At 47.2% G+C, this 13,573-nt stretch overlaps 1 protein-coding gene across 1 annotated transcript in view; it reads left to right on the top strand.

Moving 5' to 3' along the window:
• The window catches only part of LOC129846516 (netrin receptor UNC5A-like), a gene marked incomplete at its 5' end in the record, with an annotated part of 118,021 nt that overhangs the window by 33,540 nt on the left and 70,908 nt on the right, over nt 1–13,573 (top strand). The window contains one exon of the mRNA XM_055914446.1: nt 5,641–5,809. Within this exon, the coding sequence (XP_055770421.1) occupies nt 5,641–5,809 (169 nt within the window). The remainder of the gene's footprint in view (nt 1–5,640; nt 5,810–13,573) is intronic.

Raw genomic sequence — 13,573 nt, 5'->3', positions numbered from 1 at the left:
TTCAAGAGCTTTTATAGTGCCCCAGATGGTGCAATCCACTTCATTCAAATTCTCACCGCTTACTGACATCTAGGGGAAGGCGTATGCAGTGCATGTAGCCCCATAGCTTACATGGGAATTTATAAACTGACCCTAGAACAGAGACCTCGATTTCAGAAATCTCACTTCCTGACAGGAAGTGTGCTGCAGAATGAGTTCTGTTTCACTCAGAGATATAATTCAAACGGTTTTAGAAACTAGAGAGTGTTTTCTATCCAATAATAATATGCATATTGTACGAGCAAAAATTGAGTACGAGGCAGTTTAATTTGGGAACGAAATTATTACAAAGTCCAAACAGCACCCCCTATTGAGAAGAAGTTTTAACCTGTCTAGGATCAGCGTGGCGCTAGCGGCACCCCCCCCCCCCCCCCACTGAAAAACCAGTGCCGCGAAATTCAAAAAAAATATATTTTTAAAATATTTAACTTTCACACATTAACCTGTCTTGGATCAGCGTGGCGCTAGCGGCACACCCCCCCCCCCCCCACTGAAAAACCAGTGCCGCGAAATTCAAAAAAAAAATTTTTTTTAAATATTTAACTTTCACACATTAAAGTCCAATACAGCTAATGAAAGACACAGATCTTATGAATCCAGTCAACATTTCCGATTTTTAAAATGTTTTACAGGGAAGACACAATATGTAAAGATGTACATCTATTACCTAAAAACACATTAGCATATTCCACCATCTTTTATTTGTCCACCAACACCAGTAGCCATCACCAATTCGGCTAAACTAAGATATTTATAGCCCCTAACCAACAAAAAAACTCATTAGATGACAGTCTGATAACATATTTATGGTATGGGATAGGTTTTGTTAGAAAAAAGTGCATATTTCAGGTATATGGCATAGTTTACAATTGCACCCACCATCACAAATGGACTAGAATAATTACAATGAGCAACGTGTTTACCTAACTACTAATCATCAAACATTTCGTAAAAATACACAGCATACACGAATCGAAAGACACAGATCCTGTGAATACAGACAATATTTCAGATTTTCTAAGTGTCTTACAGCGAAAACACAATAAATCGTTATATTAGCTTAGCACATAGCAATTAGCAGCCCAGCATTGATTCTAGCCAAAGTGAGCGATAAAAGTCAACATCGCCAAAAGATATTAATTTTTTCACTAACCTTCTCAGAATTCTTCCGATGACACTCCTGTAACATCACATTACAACATGCATATACAGTTTGATCGAAAATGTTTATATTTAGCCACCAAAATCATGGTTAGACAATGTGAAATGTAACTCGGCTGGTCAGAATTTGTCCTTGCGCCACTTAGACAGTGATCTACTCTTATACATAAATACTCATAAACGTGACTAAAAAATATAGGGTGGACAGGGATTGATAGACAATTTAATTCTTAATACAATTGCGTTATTACATTTTTTAATTTATCCTTACTTTTCAATACAGTTTGCGCCAAGCGAAGCTACGTCAAAAAACATGGCGTCCTAAGCCACTAAAATGTTTCGACAGAAACACGATTTATCATAATAAAAATGTCCTACCTTGAGCTGTTCTTCCATCAGTATCTTGGGCAAAGGATCCTTTCTTGGGAGAAATCGTCTTTTGGTGGAAAGCTGTCCTCTTGCCATGTGGAAATGTCAACTACGTTCGGGATGAACTGAAAAGCGTGTCCAACTTTTCACATCGTTGCAAAAATAAATGTCACAAAATCGCACTAAACGGATATAAATTGCTATAAAACGCTTTAAATTAACTACTTTGTGATGTTTGTAACTCCTATAACGAGTGAAAAGATGACCGGAGAAATATAACAGGCTAAACTAATGCTTGGAACAGGAGAGGGTCGGTGTCTTCCACGCGCGTTACGCAGCAAGAAAAGACTTGCTAGCTAAAGGTTTTTTTCATTTGTAGGGCCTGTGAACGAGCAATCGAGCCCGTTGGAATCGTCATCACGTAAAGGCATCCAGGGGAAGACGTAAGAAGTGTCCGTATAGTCATAGCAACGACAGAGCCCTTTTAAATGACTTCAGAAAAGTGGCCAACGTTTCTCAAATCTGACTCCATGTCAGGGAAATTGCTGTAGAATGGGCTCTGTTCCACTTAGAGACAAAATTTCAACTCCTATAGAAACTATAGACTGTTTTCTATCCAATAATAATAATAATATGCATATTGTACGATCAAGGATTTTGTGGGAAGCCGTTTAAAAAATTAGCCACATTAGCATAAATAGTCTAAACAGCGCCCCCATCCCCAACAGGTTAAAGTCCAATACAGCTAATGAAAGACACAGATCTTGTGAATCCAGTCAACATTTCCGATTTTTAAAATGTTTTACAGGGAAGACACAATATGTAAAGATGTACATCTATTACCTAAAAACACATTAGCATCATCCACCATCTTTTATTTGTCCACCAACACCAGTAGCCATCACCAATTCGGCTAAACTAAGATATTTATAGCCCCTAACCAACAAAAAAACTCATTAGATGACAGTCTGATAACATATTTATGGTATGGGATAGGTTTTGTTAGAAAAAAGTGCATATTTCAGGTAGACTTCATAGTTTACAATTGCACCCACCATCACAAATGGACTAGAATAATTACAATGAGCAACGTGTTTACCTAACTACTAATCATCAAACATTTCGTAAAAATACACAGCATACACGAATCGAAAGACACAGATCCTGTGAATACAGACAATATTTCAGATTTTCTAAGTGTCTTACAGCGAAAACACAATAAATCGTTATATTAGCTTAGCACATAGCAATTAGCAGCCCAGCATTGATTCTAGCCAAAGTGAGCGATAAAAGTCAACATCGCCAAAAGATATTAATTTTTTCACTAACCTTCTCAGAATTCTTCCGATGACACTCCTGTAACATCACATTACAACATGCATATACAGTTTGATCGAAAATGTTTATATTTAGCCACCAAAATCATGGTTAGACAATGTGAAATGTAACTCAGCTGGTCAGAATTTGTCCTTGCGCCACTTAGACAGTGATCTACTCTTATACATAAATACTCATAAACGTGACTAAAAAATATAGGGTGGACAGGGATTGATAGACAATTTAATTCTTAATACAATTGCGTTATTACATTTTTTTATTTATCCTTACTTTTCAATACAGTTTGCGCCAAGCGAAGCTACGTCAAAAAACATGGCGTCCTAAGCCACTAAAATGTTTCGACAGAAACACGATTTATCATAATAAAAATGTCCTACCTTGAGCTGTTCTTCCATCAGTATCTTGGGCAAAGGATCCTTTCTTGGGAGAAATCGTCTTTTGGTGGAAAGCTGTCCTCTTGCCATGTGGAAATGTCAACTGCGTTCGGGATGAACTGAAAAGCGTGCCCAACTTTTCACATCGTTGCAAAAATAAATGTCCCAAAATCGCACTAAACGGATATAAATTGCTATAAAACGCTTTAAATTAACTACTTCATGATGTTTGTAACTCCTATAACGAGTGAAAAGATGACCGGAGAAATATAACAGGCTAAACTAACGCTTGGAACAGGAGAGGGTCGGTGTCTTCCACGCGCGTTACGCAGCAAGAAAAGACTTGCTAGCTAAAGGTTTTTTTCATTTGTAGGGCCTGTGAACGAGCAATCGACCCCGTTGGAATCGTCATCACGTAAAGGCATCCAGGGGAAGACGTAAGAAGTGTCCGTATAGTCATAGCAACGACAGTGCCCTTTTAACTGACTTCAGAAAAGTGGCCAACATTTCTCAAATCTGACTCCATGTCAGGGAAATTGCTGTAGAATGGGCTCTGTTCCACTTAGAGACAAAATTTCAACTCCTATAGAAACTATAGACTGTTTTCTATCCAATAATAATAATAATATGCATATTGTACGATCAAGGATTTTGTGGGAAGCCGTTTAAAAAATTAGCCACATTAGCATAAATAGTCTAAACAGCGCCCCCATCCCCAACAGGTTAATCATGAAGCATACACCCCTGCCCTTCCTCTTCCCAGTGAGGTGTTTATCTCTGTCGGCGCGATGCATGGAGAAGCCCGGTGGCTGAACCAATTCCGACAACATATCCCGAGAGAGCCATGTTTCCGTGAAATAGAGGATGTTACAATCTCTGATGTCTCTCTGGAACTCAACCCTTGCTTGAATTTCGTCTACCTTGTTGTCAAGAGACTGGACATTGGCGAGTAGTATACTCGGGAACGGTGTGCGATGTGCACGTCTATGGAGCCTGACCAGGAGGCCGTTTATTACCAGTAGTATGACTGCAGCTTATTCTTCACACTGCATGGCCTTAATAAACTGACCTCAGAACAGCCAGCAGATTTCAGCATTCTCACATCCTCATAGGAAAATTGCTCCAACTCGAGTTCTGTTTTACTCACAGATATAATTCAAACGGTTTTAGAAACTAGAGAGTGTTTTCTATCCAATAGTAATAATAATATGCATATTGTACGAGCAAGAATTGAGTTCGAGGCAGTTTAATTTGGGAACGAAATTATTACAAAGTGCCAACAGCACCCCCTATTGAGAAAAGGTTAACTCTCTCTCCCACCCCAACATCTCTCCCCCAACCCTTATACACCCCCCTCTGGCCTCTGCCCTCACTTAATCCTTCTACACCCCCTCTGCCCTCCCACCCTACCCTCATCTAACCCTTCCCCACTACCCTCTACCACCCTCTCCTACCATCTCCCCTCTGCCATGTACCCTCTACCAACCTTTCCTCCCATCTCCCCTCTGCCCTGTACCCTCTACCAACCTTTCCTCCCGTCTCCCCTCTGCCCTGTACCCTCTACCACCCTCTCCTACCGTCTCCCCTCTGCCCTGTACCCTCTACCAACCTTTCTTCCCGTCTCCCCTCTGCCCTGTACCCTCTACCACCCTCTCTTCCCGTCTCCCCTCTGCCCTGTACCCTCTACCGCCCTCTCCTACCGTCTCCCCTCTGCCCTGTACCCTCTACCAACCTTTCTTCCCGTCTCCCCTCTGCCCTGTACCCTCTACCACCCTCTCCTACCGTCTCCCCTCTGCCCTGTACCCTCTACCACCCTCTCATCCCATCTCCCCTCTGCCCTGTACCCTCTACCACCCTCTCCTACCATCTCCCCTCTGCCCTGTACCCTCTACCAACCTTTCCTCCCATCTCCCCTCTGCCCTGTACCCTCTACCAACCTTTCCTCCCATCTCCCCTCTGCCCTGTACCCTCTACCACCCTCTCCTACCATCTCCCCTCTGCCCTGTACCCTCTACCACCCTCTCCTACCATCTCCCCTCTGCCCTGTACCCTCTACCACCCTCTCCTCTAGTCTCCCCTCTGCCCTGTACCCTCTACCACCCTCTCCTCCCATCTCCCCTCTGCCCTGTACCCTCTACCACCCTCTCCTACCGTCTCCCCTCTGCCCTGTACCCTCTACCACCCTCTCATCCCATCTCCCCTCTGCCCTGTACCCTCTACCACCCTCTCCTACCATCTCCCCTCTGCCCCTACCCTCTACCACCCTCTCCTCCAGTCTCCCCTCTGCCCCTACCCTCACCTACGCCCTCCTCCCCTCTGCCTACTCCCCATAACCCCTCCTCTCTCTCCACCCATGCAGGTTACCCCTGGTGGGCTGCCAGACCCTGCTGAGTCCCATAGTGAGCTGTGGTCCTCCGGGGGTGGTTCTGACGCGGCCAACCATTCTCAGTATGGACCATTGTTCTGACGCCTGTCCTGAGAACTGGGCCATCAGGCTGAAGAAACAGAACTACGAAGGCGTCTGGGAGGTGAGAACACACACACACACACACAAACACACACACACGTATTCACACGTGAGAGGAACAGCATTATAGCTAGATTACTTTATTTTTTAGAGCCCTTTTTTTTGTTGTTGCAGGTTTTTGTTCCAGCCCAACTAACACAGCTGATTTAACTAACTAATTGAGCACACCCAGAGGCTATAGGACCAGTGCTACTGTACTGGTGTTGAGGAAATAGAACAATCACAGGGAGCCGGGGTAGAGAGTAGAGGATGGTTTGGCCGGGGGGGCTGAGCGAGGTCGGGCCTGGTTAGTACTTGGATGGGAGAACGCCTGGGAATACCAAGTGCTGTAAGCTTTTTTTTAAAATAAAAATATTTAAAAAATATCAATCGTGGCCAGTTATTCTCCAAAAGGAATTCAATTCTCTCTTCAAATGTCTCCTCTGACAATTTAAATTGCATATAACCTCGAGGTACTTCTTAAAGTTCTTAAACCCTGTGTTTCTGACCCCCTGACACCAATTACAAAGACCCCTCTATACAGTACTGTCTCTGGGCTACAGAGCAGTTCCCCTCTCTACTCTACCTGTAGACTACATTAGAAAGCAGTGCAGAGATCCAACCTTCCCTCACCCTTCATATAAATTCTTCAATGTATGTGTGTCGGCTCAGGGATACGGTATGTCAGAGTAGTGAGAGAGAGAGGGAGGAGGACAGAGAAAGAGAAAGAGAGGTAGAGGGAGAGAGAGGGGGGAGGGAGGGAGAGGGAGAGGATGAATGATAGGTCTGTGAGAGGGAGAGAGAGGGGGGAGGGAGGGAGGGAGAGGACGAATGATAGGTCTGTGAGAGGGAGAGAGAGGGAGGGAGGTGGGGAGAGAGAGAGGGGGAGAGAGAAAGAGAAAGAGAGGTAGAGCGAGAGGGAGAGGGAGAGAGAGGGGGGGAGGGAGCGTGAGAGAGAGGACGAATGAGAGGTCTGTGAGAGCGAGGGAGGGAGGGAGGGAGGGAGGGAGGGAGGGAGGGAGTTTAATAGAATGTGTCTTTTTGAAAATCAAGTATACTTTAAATGCCTGGATGTCGTAGTCATTTAGACTTTGACGACAGCACAGCTGATCGTTAGATATGGGGTATGTACAGCTGATCGTTAGATATGGGGTATGTACAGCTGATCGTTAGATATGGGGTATGTGCTGCTGATCGTTAGATATGGGGTATGTGCAGCTGATCGTTAGATATGGGGTATGTGCAGCTGATCGTTAGATATGGGGTATGTGCTACTGATAGTTAGATATGGGGTATGTGCAGCTGATCATTAGATATGGGGTATGTACAGCTGATCGTTAGATATGGGGTATGTGTTGCTGATCGTTAGATATGGGGTATGTGCTGCTGATCGTTAGATATGGGGTATGTGCAGCTGATCGTTAGATATGGGGTATGTGCTGCTGATCGTTAGATATGGTGTATGTGCTGCTGATCGTTAGATATGGGGTATGTGCTGCTGATCGTTAGATATGGGGTATGTGCTGCTGATCGTTAGATATGGGGTATGTGCTGCTGATCGTTAGATATGGGGTATGTGCTGCTGATCGTTAGATATGGGGTATGTGCTGCTGATCGTTAGATATGGGGTATGTGCTGCTGATCGTTAGATATGGGGTATGTGCTGCTGAAATCAACAAATACCAGGAAACGACGCCATCAAGCATGACCCTTTCTCAGTATGTGCATTTTCTAAAATCTAGTATGGTTTAAATGCCAGGATGTTGTACTCATCTCACCTCTTCATCTAGTAGAATTAGACTTTACCACAATGCATTTGGAAGAGGGGGACTGAGAGTGAAGTAGTCATACTGTAGAACTCAACGAGGCTACTTCATTTGGAACATGCCGAATAGCGAAGCTTCTGCTGTGGTGATCTGCTGTGGTGATCTGCTGTGGTGATCTGCTGTGGTGATCTGCGCTGTGGTGATCTGCTGTGGTGATCTGCTGTGGTGATCTGCTGTGGTGATCTGCTGTGGTGATCTGCTGTGGTGATCTGCTGTGGTGATCTGTTGTGGTGATCTGCTGTGGTGATCTGCTGTGGTGATCTGCTGTGGTGATCTGCTGTGGTGATCTGCGCTGTGGTGATCTGTTGTGGTGATCTGCTGTGGTGATCTGCTGTGGTGATCTGCTGTGGTGATCTGCTGTGGTGATCTGCGCTGTGGTGATCTGCGCTGTGGTGATCTGCTGTGGTGATCTGCTGTGGTGATCTGCTGTGGTGATCTGCTGTGGTGATCTGCTGTGGTGATCGATCGTAGGCGTTTTTGTCGTTCTTAAAAATTATCACAAGTATTTCATCGTAATCATCTTTGAAATAAGTATTTCATTATTATTTTTTTGCGGGAGGAATCTCTGTTTCTTGTTCTTGTGGCCTTCGTCAGAGCTTTGAAACTAAATACAAAAAAAAATAAAAAAATCTTTTGATTTGTGAATGGGTCGGCACCGATGGGGCACCGAGGGGTCGGCACCGAGGGGTCGGCACCGAGGGGTCGGCACCGATGGGTCGGCACCGAGGGGTCGGCACCGATGGGTCGGCACCGAGGGGTCGGCACCGATGGGTCGGTACCGAGGAGTCGGCACCGATGGGTCGGCACCGAGGGGTCGGCACCGATGGGTCGGCACCGATGGGTCGGCACCGAGGGGTCGGCACCGAGGGGTCGGCACCGATGGGTCGGCACCGAGGGGTCGGCACCGATGGGTCGGTACCGAGGGGTCGGCACCGATGGGTCGGCACCGAGGGGTCGGCACCGATGGGTCGGCACCGATGGGTCGGCACCGAGGGGTCGGCACCGATGGGTCGGCACCGAGGGGTCGGCTCCGATGGGTCGGCACCGAGGGGTCGGCACCGATGGGTCGGCACCGAGGGGTCGGCACCGAGGTGTCGGCACCGAGGGGGACTCGGGGACGTTAGCTTGTGTTATTGAGCTCATGCTAATCAGGCCTTTTGAACATATGGATTGGTTTAGTTCTGTAGACTAGTCAACCTATTGAATTATTTAATTTATAGATCAAGCCTTTACTAGTCAATCTGATCTCGCTCTCAATGATCAGTGCTTTGGTTTATTATGTTGCTGTCTAGCGGTTCTGAATATGTGATGCAGCCGACTGTCCACGTAGTTTTGCAATAGCCTTTTGATTTACCCCTTTGAACAGTTAGTGTGGTTACTAGGCTACACAGGATGTTGAAATTGAACCAATTTATCTGTTTCTGTCATCAGTCCTTTTTATATTGGATAGATGGGCTATGTGGGCTACGGTATAGGTTGAATGTGATAGTCTGTCTATAACCAGCCTGAGGAGGTCTATAACCAGCCTGAGGAGGTCTATAACCAGCCTGAGGAGGTCTATAACCAGCCTGAGGAGGTCTATAACTCCATTAGGTTGAATGTGATAGTCTGTCTATAACCAGCCTGAGGAGGTCTATAACCAGCCTGAGGAGGTCTATAACCAGCCTGAGGAGGTCTATAACTCCATTAGTTTGAATGTGATAGTCTGTCTATAACCAGCCTGAGGAGGTCTATAACTCCATTAGGTTGAATGTGATAGTCTGTCTATAACCAGCCTGAGGAGGTCTATAACCAGCCTGAGGAGATCTATAACCAGCCTGAGGAGGTCTATAACCAGCCTGAGGAGGTCTATAACTCCATTAGGTTGAATGTGATAGTCTGTCTATAACCATCCTGAGGAGGTCTATAACCAGCCTGAGGAGGTCTATAACTCCATTAGGTTGAACGTGATAGTCTGTCTATAACCAGCCTGAGTATGTCTATAACCAGCCTGAGTATGTCTATAACCAGCCTGAGTATGTTTATAACCAGCCTGAGTATGTCTGTAACCAGCCTGAGTATGTCTATAACCAGCCTGAGTATGTCTATAACCAGCCTGAGTATGTCTGTAACCAGCCTGAGTATGTCTATAACCAGCCTGAGTATGTCTATAACCAGCCTGAGTATGTCTATAACCAGCCTGAGTATGTCTATAACCAGCCTGAGTATGTCTATATACAGTCTTGCAAAACTCTGCATGCAGTATTTCGATTGGATGTTTGTCCCATTTGGTAAATTAATTATTAGAGATTGGACCCTCATACTTCACTGCCATATAGAGCAACTGGTTCTATAACTGATTGAAACATTTTGAGCCAGATTCTAATTGGAATTTCAATTTTGATGTTCCTTTTAATGGCATAGAATGCTCTTCTTGTTTTGTCTCTCAGCTCATTCTCAGCCATGTGAAAGCTACCTGTGTTGCTGATATTTAGTCCTAGATATGTGTAGTTTTTGGTGTGTTCTAATAGAACTGTCCAAATAGAATTTATATTTGTCATCCTTATTTCCGGACCTTTTTTGGAATATCATTATATTTGTTTTTTTAGGTTAACGGTCAGAGCCCAGGTCTGACAGAACCTGTGAAGACGATCTAGGTGCTGCTGTAACCCCTCTTTAGTGGGAGACAGCAGCACCAGGTCATCTGCGTACAGCAGACACTTGATTTCAGTGTTGTGTAGGGTGATACCAGGTGCTGCCGATTCTTCTAATGTTTTTGCCAATTCATTATTGTAGATGTTAAATAGTGTTGGACTTATTGGACAGCCCTGTTTCACTCCCCACCCCTGAGAGAAGAAGTCTGTTTGCTTGTTGCCAATTTTAACCGCACATTTGTTTTTAGTGTAAATTGATTTAATCAAATCATATGTTTTCCGTCCAATTCTATTAGTTTATAATAAAAAAAGACCTTTGTGCCAAATTGAATCAAATGCTTTCTTGAAATCTACAAAACACGAGTAGATTTTGCCTTTGTTTTGGTTAACTTGTTTATCAATTAGAGTGTGGAGGGTGTAAATGTGGTCTGTTGTACGATCATATTTTAGAAATCCAATCTGGCTTCTGCTCAGGACGTTGTGTTCATCAAGGAAGTGATGTAGTCTGCTATTTATAATACTGCAGAGAATTTTCCCCAAGTTGCTGTTAACGCAAATTCCTCTTTAATTATTTGGGTCAAATTTGTCTCCATTTTTATAGATTGGTGTGATCAATCCCTGGTTCCAAATATCGGGGAAAATACCTGCAGTGAGGATAATGTTGAAGAGTTTGAGTATAGCCAATTTGAATTTGTCGTCTGTATATTTGATAATTTAATTTAAAATACCATCAGCACCACAGGCCTTTTTGGGTTGGAGAGTGTATAGTTTTTCCAATAATTATTTGTCTGTAATTGGGGTATCCACAGGATTCTGATAGTCTTTGACTGCTAATTCAAGGATTTGTAATCTTTCTTGTATATCTTTTTGTTCTGGGCTCTTTGTTATATTGCTGTAGAGGTTTGCAAAGTGATTTCTCCACATATCCCCATTTTGGAGACCCAATTCCTCCTGATGAGGTTTGTTTAATTTATTCCAATTCTCCCAGAAGTGGTTTGATTCTATGGATTCCTCAATTCCAACCAGTTGATTTCTAATGTGCTGTTCCTTTTTGTTCTTAGGGTGCGTTTGTGAAGGTTTTCTTCCAGGGGTAAAGGAGAGGACCAAAATGCAGCGTAGCCAGTGCTCAACATGTTTAATTAAACAATAACCATGAACACTTAACAAATAACAAAATAACAAACCGTGAAAACCGAGACAGTCCTATCTGGTGCAGAACACACTGAGACAGGAAACAAACACCCACAAAACACCAGTGAAACCCTGGCTGCCTTAGTATGACTCTCAATCAGAGACAAACGATACACACCTGTCTCTAATTGAGAATCATACCAGGCCGAACACAAAACCCCACATAGAAATAGAAAACATAGACTGCCTATCCAACACTCACGCCCTGACCAATAAAGACATATAAAACAAGAGAAAACAGGTCAGGAACGTGACATAACCCCCCCATTAAGGTGCTAACTCCGGGCGCACCAGCACAAAGTCTAGGGGAGGGTCTGGGTGGGCATCTGACCACAGTGGTGGCTCAGGCTCTGGGCGAGGTCCCCACCCCACCATAGTCACTCCCCGCTTCCGTATCCCCCTCCCAATGACCACCCTCCAACTCAACCCACCTAAATGAAGGGGCAGCATCGGGATAAGGGCCAGCACCGGGATAAGGGCCAGCACCGGGATAAGGGGCAGCAGCTCCGGGATAAGGGGCAGCAGCTCCGGGATAAGGGGCAGCAGCTCCGGGATAAGGGGCAGCTCATGACTGTAGGGCAGCTTATGACTGGAGGGCAGCTTATGACTGGAGGGCAGCTCATGACTGGAGGGCAGCTCATGACTGGAGGGCAGCTCATGACTGGAGGGCAGCTCATGACTGGAGGGCAGCTCATGACTGGCGGGCGTCTCGGGCAGCTCATGACTGGCGGGCGTCTCTGGCAGCTCCTGACTGGCGGGCGTCTCTGGCAGCTCCTGACTGGCGGGCGTCTCTGGCAGCTCCTGACTGGCGGGCGTCTCTGGCAGCTCCTGACTGGCGGGCGTCTCTGGCAGCTCCTGACTGGCGGGCGTCTCTGGCAGCTCCTGACTGGCGGGCGTCTCTGGCAGCTCCTGACTGGCGGGCGTCTCTGGCGGCTCCTGACTGGCGGGCGTCTCTGGCGGCTCCTGACTGGCGGGCGTCTCTGGCGGCTCCTGACTGGCGGGCGTCTCTGGCGGCTCCTGACTGGCGGGCGTCTCTGGCGGCTCCTGACTGGCGGGCGTCTCTGGCGGCTCCTGACTGGCGGGCGTCTCTGGCGGCTCCTGACTGGCGGGCGGCTCTGGCGGCTTCTGACTGACGGACGGCTCTAGCGGCTCCTGACTGACGGACGGCTCTACTGGCTCGGGACAGACGGGCGGCTCTAATGGCTCGTGGCAGACGGATGGCTCAGACGGCGCTGGGCAGACGGATGGCTCAGACGGCGCTGGGCAGACGGATGGCTCAGACGGCGCTGGGCAGACGGATGGCTCAGACGGCGCTGGGCAGACGGATGGCTCAGACGGCGCTGGGCAGACGGATGGCTCAGACGGCACTGGGCAGACGGGCAGTTCAGGCACCGCTGGGCAGACGGCAGACTCTGGCCGGCTGAGACGCACTATAGGCCTGATGCGTGGTGCCGGAACTGGAGGTACCGGGCTGAGGGCACGCACCTCAGGGCGAGTGCGGGGAGGAGGAACAGGGCTCTGGTGATGCACTGGAAGCCTGGTGCGTGGTGTAGGCACTGGTGGTACTGAGCTGGGGTGGGAAGGTGGCGGCGGATATACCGGACCGTGAAGGAGGACACGTGCTCTTGAGCACCGAGCCTCCCCAACCCTACCAGGTTGAATGGTCCCCGTAGCCCTGCCAGTGCGGCGAGGTGGAATAGCCCGCACTGGGCTATGCAGGCGAACCGGGGACACCACCTGTAAGGCTGGTGCCATGTACGCCGGCCCGAGGAGACGTACTGGAGGCCAGATACGGTGGGCCGGCTTCATGACATCCGGCTCGATGCCCAACCTAGCCCTCCCAGTGCGGCAAGGTGGAATAGCCCGCACTGGGCTAAGCACGCGTACTGGGGACACCGTGCGCTTTACCGCATAACACGGTGTCTGACCAGTACGACGCCCTCTCACTCCACGGTAAGCCCGGGGAGTTGGCCTCAGGTAATCAACCCGGCTTCGCCACACTCCCCTTTAGCCCCCCCCCCCCCCCCCCGCCCCCCGCCCCCCCCCGAAGAAATTTTTGGGTGAGCCTCTCGGGCTTCCAGCCTCCTCTTACGTGCTGCCTCCTCATACCAGCGCTCCTGGGCTGTGGCTGCCTCC

The sequence above is a fragment of the Salvelinus fontinalis genome, unplaced genomic scaffold (assembly GCF_029448725.1).
Source record: "Salvelinus fontinalis isolate EN_2023a unplaced genomic scaffold, ASM2944872v1 scaffold_0572, whole genome shotgun sequence".
Classification (NCBI taxonomy): domain Eukaryota; kingdom Metazoa; phylum Chordata; class Actinopteri; order Salmoniformes; family Salmonidae; genus Salvelinus; species Salvelinus fontinalis.
This window is presented reverse-complemented; position numbering and strand designations above follow the sequence as displayed.